General features: G+C 46.5%; 1 protein-coding gene across 2 annotated transcripts in view; it reads left to right on the top strand.

Annotated features, from left to right (window-relative positions):
* Positions 1–1,319: 1,319 nt before the first annotated feature.
* The window catches only part of ZNF618 (zinc finger protein 618), a 179,212-nt gene continuing 165,900 nt past the window's right edge, over positions 1,320–14,631 (top strand). The window contains exon 1 of one of the 2 annotated variants that reach the window (XM_082775711.1): positions 1,320–1,890. In XM_082775711.1, the coding sequence (XP_082631837.1) occupies positions 1,840–1,890 (51 nt within the window). In that variant the 5' untranslated portion in view covers positions 1,320–1,839. The remainder of the gene's footprint in view (positions 1,891–14,631) is intronic. The other variant, XM_082775707.1, reaches the window with a different exon arrangement.

The raw sequence follows: 14,631 nt of genomic DNA, 5'->3' as shown, positions 1-14,631 counted from the left end.
ACTGAACCGTGTGTCCTTCCTTCTTTGGGGGTTTTCTCCAAAAAACTATATTTTGCACCTGAGAGTGGAAAGTCTTAAAGGTTGAGGAACTGTTCTTGGGCAAACCAGCATCCTAAACACAGCTGTTTTTTGTTTTGTTTTGTTTCCCCCCCACAATCTTCCTCAAAGTTATTACATGCATTGAACATCCTATTTGGCTTCGCGCTTGACCTTGGGGGACTCCTTGTTCCTCTCTACACTGTGCAGGAGGTGACAGAGCCTCACAAGTGCACTTTGCCTCCTGCCTTCCCACAACCCTTCTAAGCTCATTGGAAAAACATCTTCCCTTGCCCAACTTCACCAATTCCCCTGCCCCTTTGTTTTTATTTAGCTCTGTAATTACATTATCTGATTGTACAGCATTTTGGAATGAAATCTGCATGAAAGATATTAAAAAAATAAATTTCTATTTCGCAATGTCTTTGAAGCTATCTTTAGTCTGGGCAACCAGAATAAAACCAGTGCTTGACTCTTCACAAATTTTCTGCTTCGTGGAGCTCTTGGGAAAGAGGGCTTCATGGGCTGGGGCAGGGAAATCCATGAGTTCAGATTATTTTATTAATACTATTAATAACTATTTTTTGGCAGTGCTTCACAAGGGAGAAAAACACCAGGTATGCACAAGATGTAATTATGTTTATAGTTAATGCTGACTGTTTTCCATGGGAGAAAAAGCGCCATGTTTTTGTTTTTTTTTTTTTTTTTTTTTTTTTTTTTTTTTTTTTTTTTTCCCGAGGAAAACAGCAAATTTTGCCGGGCAGCACCAAACGTCGCGAGGACGTGCCGGGGAAGCGCTCTTTCTCAGAGGGCGGCGGTGGCGGGATGAGTTTCACACGAGGATGGGGACTTGACGATTATTGTGAGAGACTTCTCAAACAGGGGGTGCCACCACGCTCCCGAGCGCGGGGGCTCCGCGCACAGCGGGCGCTGCCCACGCCGGCCGCGCTGCGGGGGACGCCGCCCGGGCGAGCGGGCGGCGGGGAGCGGGACCCGCCGCCAGCCCCCTCCCCGCCGCAGGCCCCGCTGCCGGCCCGGCTCTCGCCCCGCGCCGCCCGGGACCCCTCGGCTCTCGCCCCGCCGCGGGCCGCCGGCTCTCCGCCGCCCCCCGGAGCGGCGGCGGCGGCGGCGGCCGCGGGGCGCTTCGACGCCGCCGCTCGCCCCGCGGCCCCTCGCCGGCCGCCCCCGGCCCCCGCCGCGCCCCGCAGCCCGGGCCCCGCCGCCCCCCGCGGTGGGGCGGCGCGGCGCGGGGCTCGGCGCGGCCGGGGGCGCTTCGCCGGCCCCACGGCGCGGAGCGGCCCCGCGCCCGCCGGGCGGCGGCGGCGGCGGTGGTGCCCGTCGCGGGGCCGGGCCGAGCCGTGCCGGGGCCGCGCGGGGGCGGAGGGCAGCGCGGGGCCGGCCGGCGGCGCGGCGCGGCTCCCGCGCTGGGCCAGACTCAGCCCCTTTCTCCCGCCGCCGCTGGCTGCGAGCGCGCTGCGGCTGGAGCTGCCCCCAGAGCGGCTTCGTGATGGCGGCGGCGGCGGCGGCGGCGGCGCGGGCTCGGCAGCGGGAGGCGCCCGCCCAGCCCTGCGCGCCGCGCCGCTAGCGGCAGCGCCCGTGCCCGCGGCGGCCGCCCCGGCCCATGCCCCCGGGGGGAAGGGGGGCTGCAGCAGCCCGGCGAGCCGCCCACCCGCGCAGCGGGGGCATCGCCCCCACTCGCCGCTCCTGGGAGGGCGGAAAGCAGGCGGCGGCGGCGCCGGCATTGTGCGCGGCGGATCGCAGGCCCCGGCGGCGCGGGGCTCGCCTGCCTCCCGCCCCAGCCCCATGAACCAGCCGGACGGCTCCGCTCCGGCGGCGGCGGCGGCGGGAGCGCAGGTACGCGGCGGCCGGGCGGCGTGTCCCCGGGGGGAGGCGGAGGGAGCGGGGAGGGAGGGCGGCAGCCGCAGCCGCCCCGTCGCGGAGCCCCGCCGGCGGCGCTTTGGCGCAGTGCGCGGGGGGCGCCGCCGGGGCAGCCGGACCCGCGCCGCCGAGGCCTCCCGGCACGGCCCGGCCCGCGCCCCTCGGACCGGGGCGGAAAACAAAGCGGCGCCCAGCAGCCATGTCGGCGGGGACGAGCCGCCGGCCGCCTCGCCTCGCCTCGCCTCCGCGGCCCGGCCCCGGCCCCGCGCCCGCTCCCCGGCCCGGCCCGGCTCGGCTCGGCTCGGCCCGGCCCGGCGCCCCCGGCCCCGCGCTCCGGTCCCGTCTTTCTCCCTGCTGGAGCTTTTCCCCCCCCACCCCCCCCCCGCTCCCCCGCTCCCCCGCTCCCCTTCTCGATTTTTTTTCTTCTTTCTAATTTTCCTCCCAAACGGTAGTTTTTTTTTTTTTTTTTTTTTTTCCATTAAAACGACGCCACCTAGAGGAGACTATTTTCGTAAATAAAAAAAAAAAAAAAAAAAGAAATTAAAATTGAAAAAAAAAAAAAAAAGAGGAAATATTCAGCTATTTCTTATTTTTAAGAAAGTTGGCGCCGGGCGGGGCGGTGCGGGGCCAGCGGCCGGGGGGGACCCCGGCACCGCCCCGCCCGGCGAAATTTTATTTTTGTCCCTTTGGAAGCAAAGCCGTGCTCGTATGTAAATGAAAATTAAGCTGGAATTTGAATGAATTCAGGTTTTTCTCTCCCCCTAACCTCCCACACCCCCCCCGGTTCTCCTGAAGGAAAATAAAGGCTGGAAGCAGCAGAGTGCTGGGGAATCCAACTCGTTCAAGTTGGAGGTGGGCACCTCTGGATTAACTGCAATAAAATGATTAGTTTGGGAAAGTGGGAGAATTGCTGTTACGGAGCAATTAAGAATTGTACTTCATTGTAATTTTGAACTTGCCTACCACAGTGTGCCAGAACGGGCTTTTGCTGCAGTGCTTAAAGTTATTTGTTTCAAATAAGGAGTTTTGCAGGAAAATTAGACCATAGAAAATTTGCTGTGGACACACCCAAATTTTTTTTTTTTGTGATTTTGGATTTCATGCAAAACTGCTCTTAAACAATAAGATTCTAAACACGGTCCAGGAAAACACGAGGACAAGCAAAATTAAGAGTCGAATGTCAGTTTTATTTTTGAATTTCTTGGCATTTCTGATGGTTTCTTCTGGCATAATTAAAACATAGTTTCCAGCATTTAATTTCCTACTTCATTTGTAAAGAAAAAATTTCCATAGTAGGTTTTTTTTTCCTTCTTTTCTTTCTTTCTTTTTTTTTTTTTTAAACACATGCAGACTGTAACTACTCCAGATACTGTGTATCTTATAAATCTAGTATTTGCACAGGTTTATTATAAGGTCCGCCATGATATTATGAATGTGCATAATTAACAATATTGTGAAAAATTAATTGAAGATTTAGTGATTTTGATTTTTTTTTTTTAAACAGTAAATCTGAAGTGGCTTTTCAGGGCTCTGCCATGATATTTTTCACAATTTCAAAATCCTTTTTCTCCTTGACTCTTACTGCAAAGCCTTCCTGGAGTTTGAGATGAATTTTTTTTTTTTTTTAATTTGTTGTCATGTTCAGATTATTTTGCTGTTACGGGGAGCCTGCAAGTTTAGGACTGTGCACAGACTGGTTTGTTATTGTAGGGTTGCCCTTGAATACTGGGGTCTTGGTATTGATCTTTTAAAAATAAATAACAAAAGAGCTCTGAAACATGCATTGTTTCAATAAAAAGCAATATAGGAGAGATGCATGGCCTTTCCACCCAAAAGTGGGGGAGGGAGAGGAAGGGAAAGATTAGGTCAACATTGAATTTTACCAACCTTGACACAGTCTCCTCTCTAAAATGGGGACAAAATAGCAAGATGGCTGGCTCCACAGCTGCAGCAGTTCTTTTTTTTTTTTTTTTTTTTTTTTTTTGAAAAAGGCATTTTTAAATTTTGAACTCAGAAGAGTTCGTGGAGCTGCTGGGCACCCACCCTCAAATGTTGAATTGCAACTGGTTAAAAAAATTAAAATTCAATCTGGAATGAATTTTTAAATCTGAATTTCAAACCCATGAAAAGTTTCTTCTGTTTTATTTCATTGTAACTTGATCTTTGTTTGAAATTAGGCAGCACTGGCTGAAAAATTAAAGGTTCTGAGGCTGTTTTTCACCCTGCTCCCCTTATTTTATTTCACATTTTGTGTTTCTTGGGGGGGGGGGGCAGGGGGACAATGAAAAAATTTGCAAAGCAGGATAATTCTTTTGGGTGGAGGAGAAAATATTCTGAAATGTCAGCTTCATATTTTTATTTTTGTGCTTATTCCCCCCCCAACAAGGACCCACCCTCTTCCTGGATCTTTTTTAGCAAATAATAAAACAAGTACCACGGTTACAGACCTGCAGTGGTGCAGATAGAGTGGGGTGGCACATATGGGCAAAAATTACACACAATGCTCTAAATTGGATTAAACAATCCCGGAGAATATTTTATTCATGGTTTCAGCCAGGAAGCTGTAACGTGCTGGCTTTTCCATATTCTTATATGCCAAGAATTCCCTTCCTTGAGCTACCCCCCAGAACTTTCACCGACTCTATGATTATACCAAAAGAAACTGTTTAGCTGTAATTTTTTTTTTAAGGATTCATACATTTTTTTTTCCAAACAGAGAGCTTTTGATGCTGCTTTTTCTCTCCCTCTGTGCTCCCCCCACCATCACCCTGAGATCTGGGGAGAAACCCCGTGGCTGCATTGTAGGATCAGGGGGGTTATGCATTGATGGGTGCTGCATTTAATTATAAATAATGGCATATATTTGGTTTGGGGTCACAAATACCAGGTTTTTGTTTTATCTTTAAAGTTTATCATGGTCTCCTAAAATATCATTATTGAAATTAGTTTTTATCTGCCGTAACCTGTTTTAGTCTGTTGTAAGAATAAGTGAATTGTCTTGAGGTGGTTATTTGGGATGTGCTGTGTGTTGCACGTCTCCTCTGCAGAGATTTGAAATGCAAGGCAATAGTACTCGGTTGCAACTTGTGGGGATGCTGTCATACAGAAGGTGTGCGTACCGCAACCTTTACAATCTTTAACTCTGCGTATATCAGTTTCTTTTAAACAACGGCTTCCATTATATATTCCACTGGTGATGAAAAGCTGCGGTTTAGGTTATAATGGGTTTCTGAATCTAACCTTTCTGTGTGCTGGTGTCCTTCCAGGAGAAGCCTCTTCTTGCTTGAAAAATTTTTCATAATTTTTCATTGCAGTCTGCTTTCAGAGGATTTTTTTTTTTTCTGGAAAGTTGATCAATATTTATCATTTTAAAAATTGCTGTTGGGCAGCCAGGGAGGGGGAGGGGAGGAAGCAGCGATACCAACGCCGCACTGGTGGCAGGACTGAAACGTGCTTTTGAAAAAGGAAAATTTTGCAAAAAGTACCCAGTCCTCAGCGAGGGATGAAAATAGACACAACATTATTAAAGTAGTAGATAATATTTACACAAGCTCAATATAAAATATTACGATCCTATTCGCATAACTCCAGAATAATTTAAATATGTATCACTGCCGTAATGGCACGCGTAGTACAGGTCTGGGTGCAATCACGTGGCTCTGGTGATGCACAGCCAAGTTTGCAATTATGCAAGTGCGGTAGTGAAATTAGGCTTCCAAAAATTAGAATTTTTAGAAATTTGTATTTTGTGCTGGAAACATGACGTAAGGCTTGTGCTGGGAAGGAGTTGGGGTTTGTGCCCTGAGGCCGTTCCATGGGCAGCTCGGGCGTCCTTCAGGTTTGGGAACAGGCACGGTGTCCATCCACGCAGGGCAGTGGGACAACCCAGCCCAGGTAACGTCCATCGCCCTGCCTGCGTGTGCGAAGCACGATGTGTGTACAGAGGGGCTGCTGGATCGCAACTGCACCTGCTGCTGCTGCCCAGGGCACTGCAGGTTACTCTAATTCACCTTCTGATCCCCATCAACAATTATTTGTATGCTAATTGTGCTGGGAGCTTTTAGGAGCAGCCTAACCTGCACAGCATTGGTCCTGCAGTGTGCAGGAACGTGCCTTTTGTGTCGTGGTGCTGGCAGGATTAGGCCCTGGTTGTAAGTGGTGGGAAAAGCGGTGGTAAGAGAGCACCTGGGCATGGGGACTGCAAGTGGCTGGAGGTTGTGGTTGCTCTTTGGTGACGGACACAAGTAAATGCTGCGGGGAGATACTTATTCCTTGTAATTTATCAGTTTCTGAGCTGTTAAAACTACAGCATTGTGTATATTTGGAATTGGGCGCTTATGGATTCAGTTTGGCCATACTGCATTTTCTAGGGAAGAAGTTTAATTTTAAAGGTCTTTTATGGATTAATTGCTAGTCATCTGCCTCCTTTTTGCTTTTGTTTGGTTCCTTGAATGTCTCTTGATTATTCTGTACTATGTGATGCCAATTTAGTGGTTAACTAGTATGCAAACTACATCTGGACGTGTTGACTTTGCATTAACAATCATTGATTTGTCTGGAGCAAGGGAATAGAAATGAATGATGCTGTTTACCATGGATAGTATATGAAAAATAACTGTTTGCGATGTATCTTTCATCAGTGGCATGCAGCTCTGGTGCAACTTGTCACGGCGGCTCTGCCTCATCAGCAGTCACGTGAGAGCTGAATTTTTAAGCCCTAGCACTTGGAGTGGGAAACAAACCCAGGAAAGCAACTGCACGTGGTGTATGGTGAAGGTGGTGACTGCATACCCGGCGTGGAAGAGGCTTGGCATGTGGCTCCTGGTCTCCTTGGTTAGCTGTTGGGATGGTGGAAGGAGGAGGGTACAGTTGTGGCAGAAAGGGAGGAGAAATAATTTATATATATACACACACATATATATATATGGAGCTTTTCAGTTGAACATTATAATCACCAGTGATAAGCGGTGGGTTGAGTTGGTGGGCTGCTTCTGTGACGGCTGAGGGCCTGCAATGCTTATGGCAGGAGGAGCACGGTTGGCTCCCATCCTTGCCTTGTCTTGCAGATCCCAAGATGTGCCTGCAGTGCATGTTCAGGTGAGTTGCAGGACAGGGACATGTGCTGCATGCTTTGGTCTTCTTCAGAAGAAGAAAGGGCTGAAGGACTTTCCCAAGGAGTGAGTCCCTTCCCAAGACACATGACGCCGGAGACATCAGACTGTTTATGAAGGTAGGGTTCCTTCCCTTGGTTGATGTTGGATATTCACACCTTGAATCTGTCCTCCTCCTCCAGTCTTGGGCCCTGTCTGCCATGCTGTCCGTAGGACTATGGTGGTGTGTGAAGTTGATTGTGAGCATTGATCTTCCTTTTGGGCTTGGGTCAGCAGCTTTGGTTCTTTGTTTTCAGAAATTGCTGAAATTGTGTTTGCCAGTTGGGTACTGTAACGATGGATATAGGTAGTCTCCTGTGATGTGGGTATCCTGCACTGACAATATTGAGCGTGTAAATGAACGTGGAGGTGTTGGGCAAGCTGCGTGATGGCTTTGTTGAGTTATTTGGGTTTTCCTTGTTAGAACATTTGTTGCTCCCAAAGTGAGTGGTGTCAAACATGGCAGAAGAAGGAGATTAATAAGAGAAATGTGTCCTTCATACTCCTTGAAAGTGTGGCTGAAAAGAAGTTTCTTATTCAGAGGTGTATACAGCACTGAGGGTATGAGTGGTGTAGAAGCAACTTGATATCAGCAGATTAGGCTCTGCACCTGTACTTAAACCACTTCTTTTGTGTCAATATAGAAGAGGTTTTATGCTCTACGTTTTTTTTTTTTTTGACAACTGATTGGCTGTTAACTCAGGTGTGTAACCCATCTGAATGCTCGTACTGGCATGCTGGAATCCTTTTCTCCAGCTGGGACATCTCAGTGAGTGGAGTTTGCTTGATGGGAACCCAGGTCCTCCCTGGGGAAGTCAAAGCAGCTGAACCCCTGAGCTTGTGCCTCTACAGGTGTAGAATGATCCAGATGATCCTGGATGAGATCAGGGCAGAGCTGCAGGCTGGTGATCCCACCAGGCAGAGACCAGACTTGTGGTGATGTGCTGCATCTGGAGAACCTGGAGCCTATGTGGCTGGTTTGCAGTAAAACTGCATGGCTGTCCCCGTGCTGAGGGCCTGGGGTGAAGGGCACAATGCTTGTCATCGGTGGGACCAGTGTCAAAATACCAATTCTGCTAGAGCAGCTCTTCTCAGGAGTCTTTCTCCTCTGTCATTATTTCTCTAACCTATATTGCCAAGACACTCCTTAACGTGTGCTTTAGAAAGGCTTAGCTGGTGCACTGTACCTGCAAAGATTTAATTACATAGGCAAGGCCTTCCTTGCTTGTAATTTACAGTACTGCTGTTTGTTTCGCATCTATATTTGGCTGTCATAATGTGAAAAATAATGCTGGAAGTAGAAAAGCAGTGACAAGATTTTGTGTATCCTGATGCCGGCTAACAAAGGGAAGATGCCAACATTGGTGTGTGGAGGAGGGTCTTGGGATTGTTGAAGCCTCTGAGGAGCCATCGTGTGTGGAGGGAATCAATACAAGTGTTTATGGTTATGTGTATGGTTATAGTGTCCGAGAGACTTGGTGTAGCGATGGAGGATGGTGAGGCTTGGGTACTGGCCAGGGCTCGGGCTGCAGACACAAGGGGCTCAGTGAACATCAGTATGCTGTGTGCTTTTAAACACTGGGGATGGTATTGCGTGAGGTTCAGCATCTCAGCAAGTGACAGAAGTAAAACCAGGGGTGCTCACCAGGCCTTCCTTCAGCTGCCAGCTTAGCAAGTGCTCCGTGGGCCAGATGCGGTCACGGTCCTGTGCTGGTGCCATGAGGCACCGCCGTGTCCTCACAGCCTTCCTTCATAATGCTTGTTGCAGTTTCATTTTGCTAGGTATATTCTGGCAACAAAATTTTTTTCAAAAGTTAATTTTTTACTCTGTGTGGGTGTAGGTGTCCTTTCCTGTCTGAAAATAACAACAGAAGTAAGTTTTCAGCAGAACTTGGGTTTGCTTGCGTTGAAGGCCCATCATTTAGGTTCTGCTTACAGTATGCGGAGAACAATTTTAATAGAAGTATTTAATTGCTTTAGGCCCATTTATGGAAGTATTAAACCTCGGTGTTCAGAACTTTGTGGCCAAAGCCAGCAGCTCTGTGGAGAGGAGAGCCCGGCAGGCTGGTGTGGGGGGAGCAGAGCAGGGTGGTGGAAGTGGGGGCACTGGGGCCTTGGGGTGTGCACCTCTAACCAGGGCTCGGAGGTGTGTGTGTTTTGGTGAATTGTCTTTCTTTTGTGTGCGACTATTTTAATTACTTGGCTACATGAGGGAAGAAGGAAACTCTCTACTTCAGCAGATTCGTATGATTTCTTATATTTAGACTGCTGGGTGTACTTTGGGAGTAGAGCTGAGATGACCCTGTCAGTCATGTGTGAACTGCCTCAGTAGAGCTGTACCTCAAAACCCAAGAACAGCCACAGGCTTCTGGGTGTAAATCTGTCACTTGAGGTCTGGTGCTCTTCAGTCTGTGAGTTGCAAATCCTGAGCTTTTAGCAGTGATCGTGATGCTCATAATTTGAGGGTGAAAAGGAAGGGTCATAAAGACAGGATAATTATTTGCTGGAAACAAAATACCTTCTCAGATTTCTGAATGTGTTTTTGAAACCCATGTAGGGAGGCACCGCTGGATTTGGGTCTGGTGTGTAGCAGAGGGGAACTGAAAACCCCACTGAGAGTCGACTAAATTCTTCTGTGCAGTTAGGTGATACTGTCAGCAGGAGCATATGTTGGGACCTGGAGATGCTCAAGCATGTCCTGGGGAAGGTGGTGGTGGCAGTGACGCATGAGATGGGTCAGGACTGATGTTTGGTGTCCTTGGTGCTGCGGCGATAGCGTGAGCTGGTGGGATCATCATGGGCCAGCAGGGATGTGGATGAGCTCTGCCTGCCAGTAAATGAATTAATAATTTAACAAAACAAAAACTTGTGGGTGTATTTTGACTCTTTGTCATACTTAGATTGTTTTGGGGCATGTGGCTTCTGATATCTGCTCATGGTTAATGCCACCAAGTCATACTAGGTATTTATCTGATGGAGGGATATTTTTGCCTCCTTATCTCTCTTTATTGTAAAGGCCTATAAATTCAGCTGGGTGGTGATAACAGCCATTAGAATTAGCGTTTTTCCTTCATCGTGTTTTTTAGGTTATTGCCAGAGAGAAAGCGTTGGAGGGGGACCTGCTTTGACGTGGGCCGGGAGGCAGAGTATGTCCGGAGCAAGTTTGCAGGGTTGGAGTTGCAGTGTGCGTGGTTTGGGAGTAGCCATGCAGTTCCCACTTCTGGAAGTGGCATGCAAGTGTCAGAGAGGTGTAGGCATGGGTCCATTGGAGCACCCTGCACTTACTGGAAATAGTCTTGCTGTTCATAAATGAGAAGAAACAATCCCAAGCTGACAAAAACAAAAGGCCTTTTTTCTGAAACCTTGTGTGGATTTAACTCTTTCTTATTTTTTGTAATGTCTTAATTGTTTTATTTGCTAAGAAGTAGATTTACTGAGAATGCTCCATTGCTTTTGGTTTCTAATAATGTTGTGTAGATACCAGTCACACATTATGAATGTTTGTCTAACTCGTATATGTTTGTGCTTTCCTCATTTTACAGAGAACTCTTTGGCCTTCCTATTCCAGCATAAACAGTGCTTGTGATTGTAGTTCATTATGTGATATTTAAAATGTATAAAATGAAATGTTCCTGTCTACCTTAAGCAGACATATGTCTACATTTCACAAATTAACCTAATTAAATATATATGTAGAAATTTATGATATTCAGCTCCTAGCATAAGATATGCAATTAGCATCCATGGAACCAGGAAGGAATTTTCCATTTGTGTCTTGACTTTTCCTCATAGAATGTGTTTTTTCTTGTGTGTGTTTTTTTCTTTCTTTCTTTCTTTCAATGCTTTAATTTTTGTTCAGCTTAGGAATTCACATAGGGACTAGTCCTAAAGGGATTTATGCTTGTGGTTAAATTTCCTCAAAAGGAGCTTTGACTGTAGTCAGTAAAATGGTACCTAAATCCTGCACTCCAGCCTATCCCTGTGAATGTGCAGGACAGAAGGATTTCGTTTTGTTAAGACAATATTATCATGAGCAAAATATCATTCTGGAGGAAAAATGGCACTAGAATATTTACATTTTTCAAGCCTCTTCCTTCCTCCTACCCGAAAATAGAAAAAAAAAATTATCTGTCTCCTCTGGATTTATGTAATTTTCAAGTGTTAGGCCAGCATTGTTTCCAAAACACACAGTCCTTCCACCTTAACTCTCTCTGTGGCAAGAGAGCCCTTGCGCAATAAATACAAGGAACATATTCCGTTAATATATGCTCTCATATAGAACTGTTCTGGCACCAGGAATAATACATTTTAGTTTCTTTTCTGCCAAAGTGTGTTTTTTTTTTTTTTTTTTTTTTTTAAGTTGGATCACACTATAATAGTTTGTTATATAAATAATCACGTAGTCTATTTTGCATCTCAATAGTTGAATGCATTTTATTCACAAAAAGCCTTTTTTCCCCCATAAACATCCCCACTGTTACCCAAAGGTACTCTTTCCTAGCAAAACCCACAAAGTGAATGACGTTCCCAGCTTAGCTATTTTAATGATCCCACAAACCAAAAAAAGCCGTAGGAAATTTTTCAAAAGCAAACTGCAGAAACATGTTTTTGGGACATCATAACTTTCAGACTTTTTGTCCAATTATTTTTGTTAGATTTTCCAAGTAGTCATAACAGCAACTGTAAACTCGAAGAATTTGGGACTGTTCTTTCTTTCTGTGGAGAAAGTTTAGGGCTTTTAAATTTGACCTGAAATGGAGCAAAGCTGACTCAAAGAGCATCCCTGAACAAAGCCACGGGGCTGTAGACCCAGCAAACATTCTGGCTCTGTTGCTAATTTCTGTTCGAGAACTATTAATAATTTCGTGCGAGGAAGGTGAGATGTTGGATCATAACCATTTTTCCCCTCTTGGACACCTCTGTGAATTCATCTTCCAGTATTTTCCTTTAACTTTCTGTCCTGCTGTGTTGCAGAGTCTCTATTTCGAGGCCCGGTGGAAATTTTGCTTTAAGGCACATCTCCAGACCGAAAGGTCTTTGCATGAGCTTTCTGCTCCTGCATTGTCTCAGGTTGGTGGTAGAGGGTTTCCCTCGCTGTCCCTGTGTTTTTTTTTTTTTTTTTTTTTTTTTTTTTAATGCCCTTTGCCGTAGGGGGGAATCCTTTTTATATGTGCTGGTCAGCCTTTAGTTTCTGCTCCTCCATCACCAGATGCTGAGTGGCAGCCAACTAAGTAAATTAGAAGACAGCATTGCAAACTCTTTTAGGTTTTCTTGTAAGCCTACAGCTTTGCCAGTGAGCTCTGCAGGGCAGGAACTGTCTTACATCTGTGTCCAGTGTAGCTCCAGGTATGGAACGGATGATTTATTAATAATAACTTTGTTTTCCAGTCTGGCAGGTATTGTACATCTGTTTCCTTCTCACCCCTGCTTCATAGCTCTGTGCTGACCCTTTGGAGGCTCCTCATGTTGCAGCCCCAGTGTGTGCTGCAGGCTCCTGTTAATGTGGATTTTCAGTAGCCTGGTGTTGCTGAGCGCCGAGGCAATGGTTTGTGTAATTGCAGCGTCTGCAATTTATTTAGGCAAATAGGAGCACGAAAAATATTTGCTCTTCCAGTTTTATTTCTGCAGTTGTTTTTGAGGTGGGACCACCAGAACTATGCACAGTGCTATGGATTCAGCGGTATGCGTTGGCACATTCTCTGTTCTTTTGCTAATAATTAGCTGCGTTTCACTTGCCGTGCTGGCCACCATCAAGTGCTGTGCTGACGCTGTTGGAGAAGTACCCTCAGCCGCTCCTCGTCTGCTTTTGTGAATGCTAATGGTTGATTTAGATGCCTTTATTTTGTGTATTCCATTATAGTTGCTTTTCCCCAGGTGTATTACTTTTCATATATCCATGTTGAATTTCATTCCCTTTTGTCACCTGCTCTCCTGCTTCATAAGATCTTTCTGCTGCTTGTCATGGTCCCCCTTGGCTTTGGATGGCCTCAACAATGTCTTCTGTCCACAGTCTTGGTTACCTCGTTCTCCTCATCCCTTTCTCTGCATCTCACTTGGTGCGCTGACCAGGCATCTGTCTGGTCCCCACTATGATATTGAACTATTCCTGCCCTTTATTTTCTGTCTTATTCAGTTGTTAGGCGATCAGAACATTTCTTGCTCTATCCTGTGCATATGACAGCATTGTGAGTGCACTCGGTGTAAGAGCCTTTGTAGAAGAAACTTGGCAAAGACTTGGCAATTCGGGTATGTTGCATCGCGCACTCATCCTTTCTATTTGCTCATCAACACTTTCTGGACACCCTGATAATTTTGTGAGTTGTGACGGCAAAGCTGTGTTGACTCCTGGTGTATCCTTTTTCTCTGTGTGAAGACAGATTTTGTTTCTAATTAACTGTACTAATTCTAAAATCAAGTTCTGCAGTTTGTAGTTCTTTGGATTTAGTCTATGACCCTTCTAAAACAGTGCAGTTTTAGAACTGCACTATTCTAAACCTACTTTGTGGGTTTTAGGTATCAAGGCTGATACGAGTGATTTTGTGGTACTAGGTAATTTTAATAGCTCAGTGCCTTTTAGACTTTTTGTTGGATACTGTCTGGCTCTGTTTTTTATTATGCTGATAATTTTTTTAGGCAGGTCTACATCTTTTTCCAGTGACCCTACAGTTTCAGGCAGATACTCTTGATCACTCCTGATGAAGGAAGGGTCCAGAAGGGGAATTTCTGAGCCCTTTCACATGCAAGCACTGGTGCAGAGAAGTTGAATTTTTATACTGTGGTTTTATCTTTCTTCAGTGCTTGATTTATACCAGACTCTGACTTCTGGTGCTTATGTGTTTGATTTTATTTATTTATTTATTTATTTATGTAAAATTAGTTTTTATTCCTTTAGCGACCTGTTTATCTCTCTTTTTTTTTTTTTTTTTTCCTTTCGGATTGGAGTCTTATGGCTTTGAATTTAGATTCATCGAGTTTACATTCTTCCTTGAGTGTGTCTTTCTGTTCCTAATGGCCTTTTTCACTCTGCTCTTTAACTGTGCTTACTTTTTAAGAAGCCCCTTTGACAGTGATAGCCATCTTCTCCAAGTTCTCCACCTCACCCTTTTAACTGCTCCATTGATCTTTCTTTTAACAAATTCTCCCATTTAAGTACCCTTTTCTGTAGTTGAATCGGAGTGTAATGGACTTTGTGGTGCAGCTTTTGTGTTCCCAAGAGTTCTGGATTTGGAGCACGGGTGCAGGGCGGCAGGGCTGAGCTTGGTGGCTGCCTCTGGGTCAGGTTTTGGGGGTATAGGAGCAGCGGGACACCCGGCAGCCTCCTGCTGGTCTTCGAGAACGACGGAGCAGGGCTCATGGACTTGTATCTCCTGACTCGCATTTAAGGACACCATGTGGGGAGAGGTCAGATGTGGCCTCCAGAGCATCAATGCTGCATCAAACCAGGTTTCGCATTTGCTGGCCTCTGGGATTAACTGAGTTCTGCCGTTCCCGTCATTGTATTTCCTGCCCTTGTAAAGACCCGCAGCCTTCTGGTATTCTTTGACGTGCCCAAGGATGGTGCTGTCAC

Source organism: Aythya marila, assembly GCF_965140915.1.
Source record: "Aythya marila genome assembly, chromosome: 19".
Taxonomy (NCBI): Eukaryota; Metazoa; Chordata; class Aves; order Anseriformes; family Anatidae; genus Aythya; species Aythya marila.
This window is presented reverse-complemented; position numbering and strand designations above follow the sequence as displayed.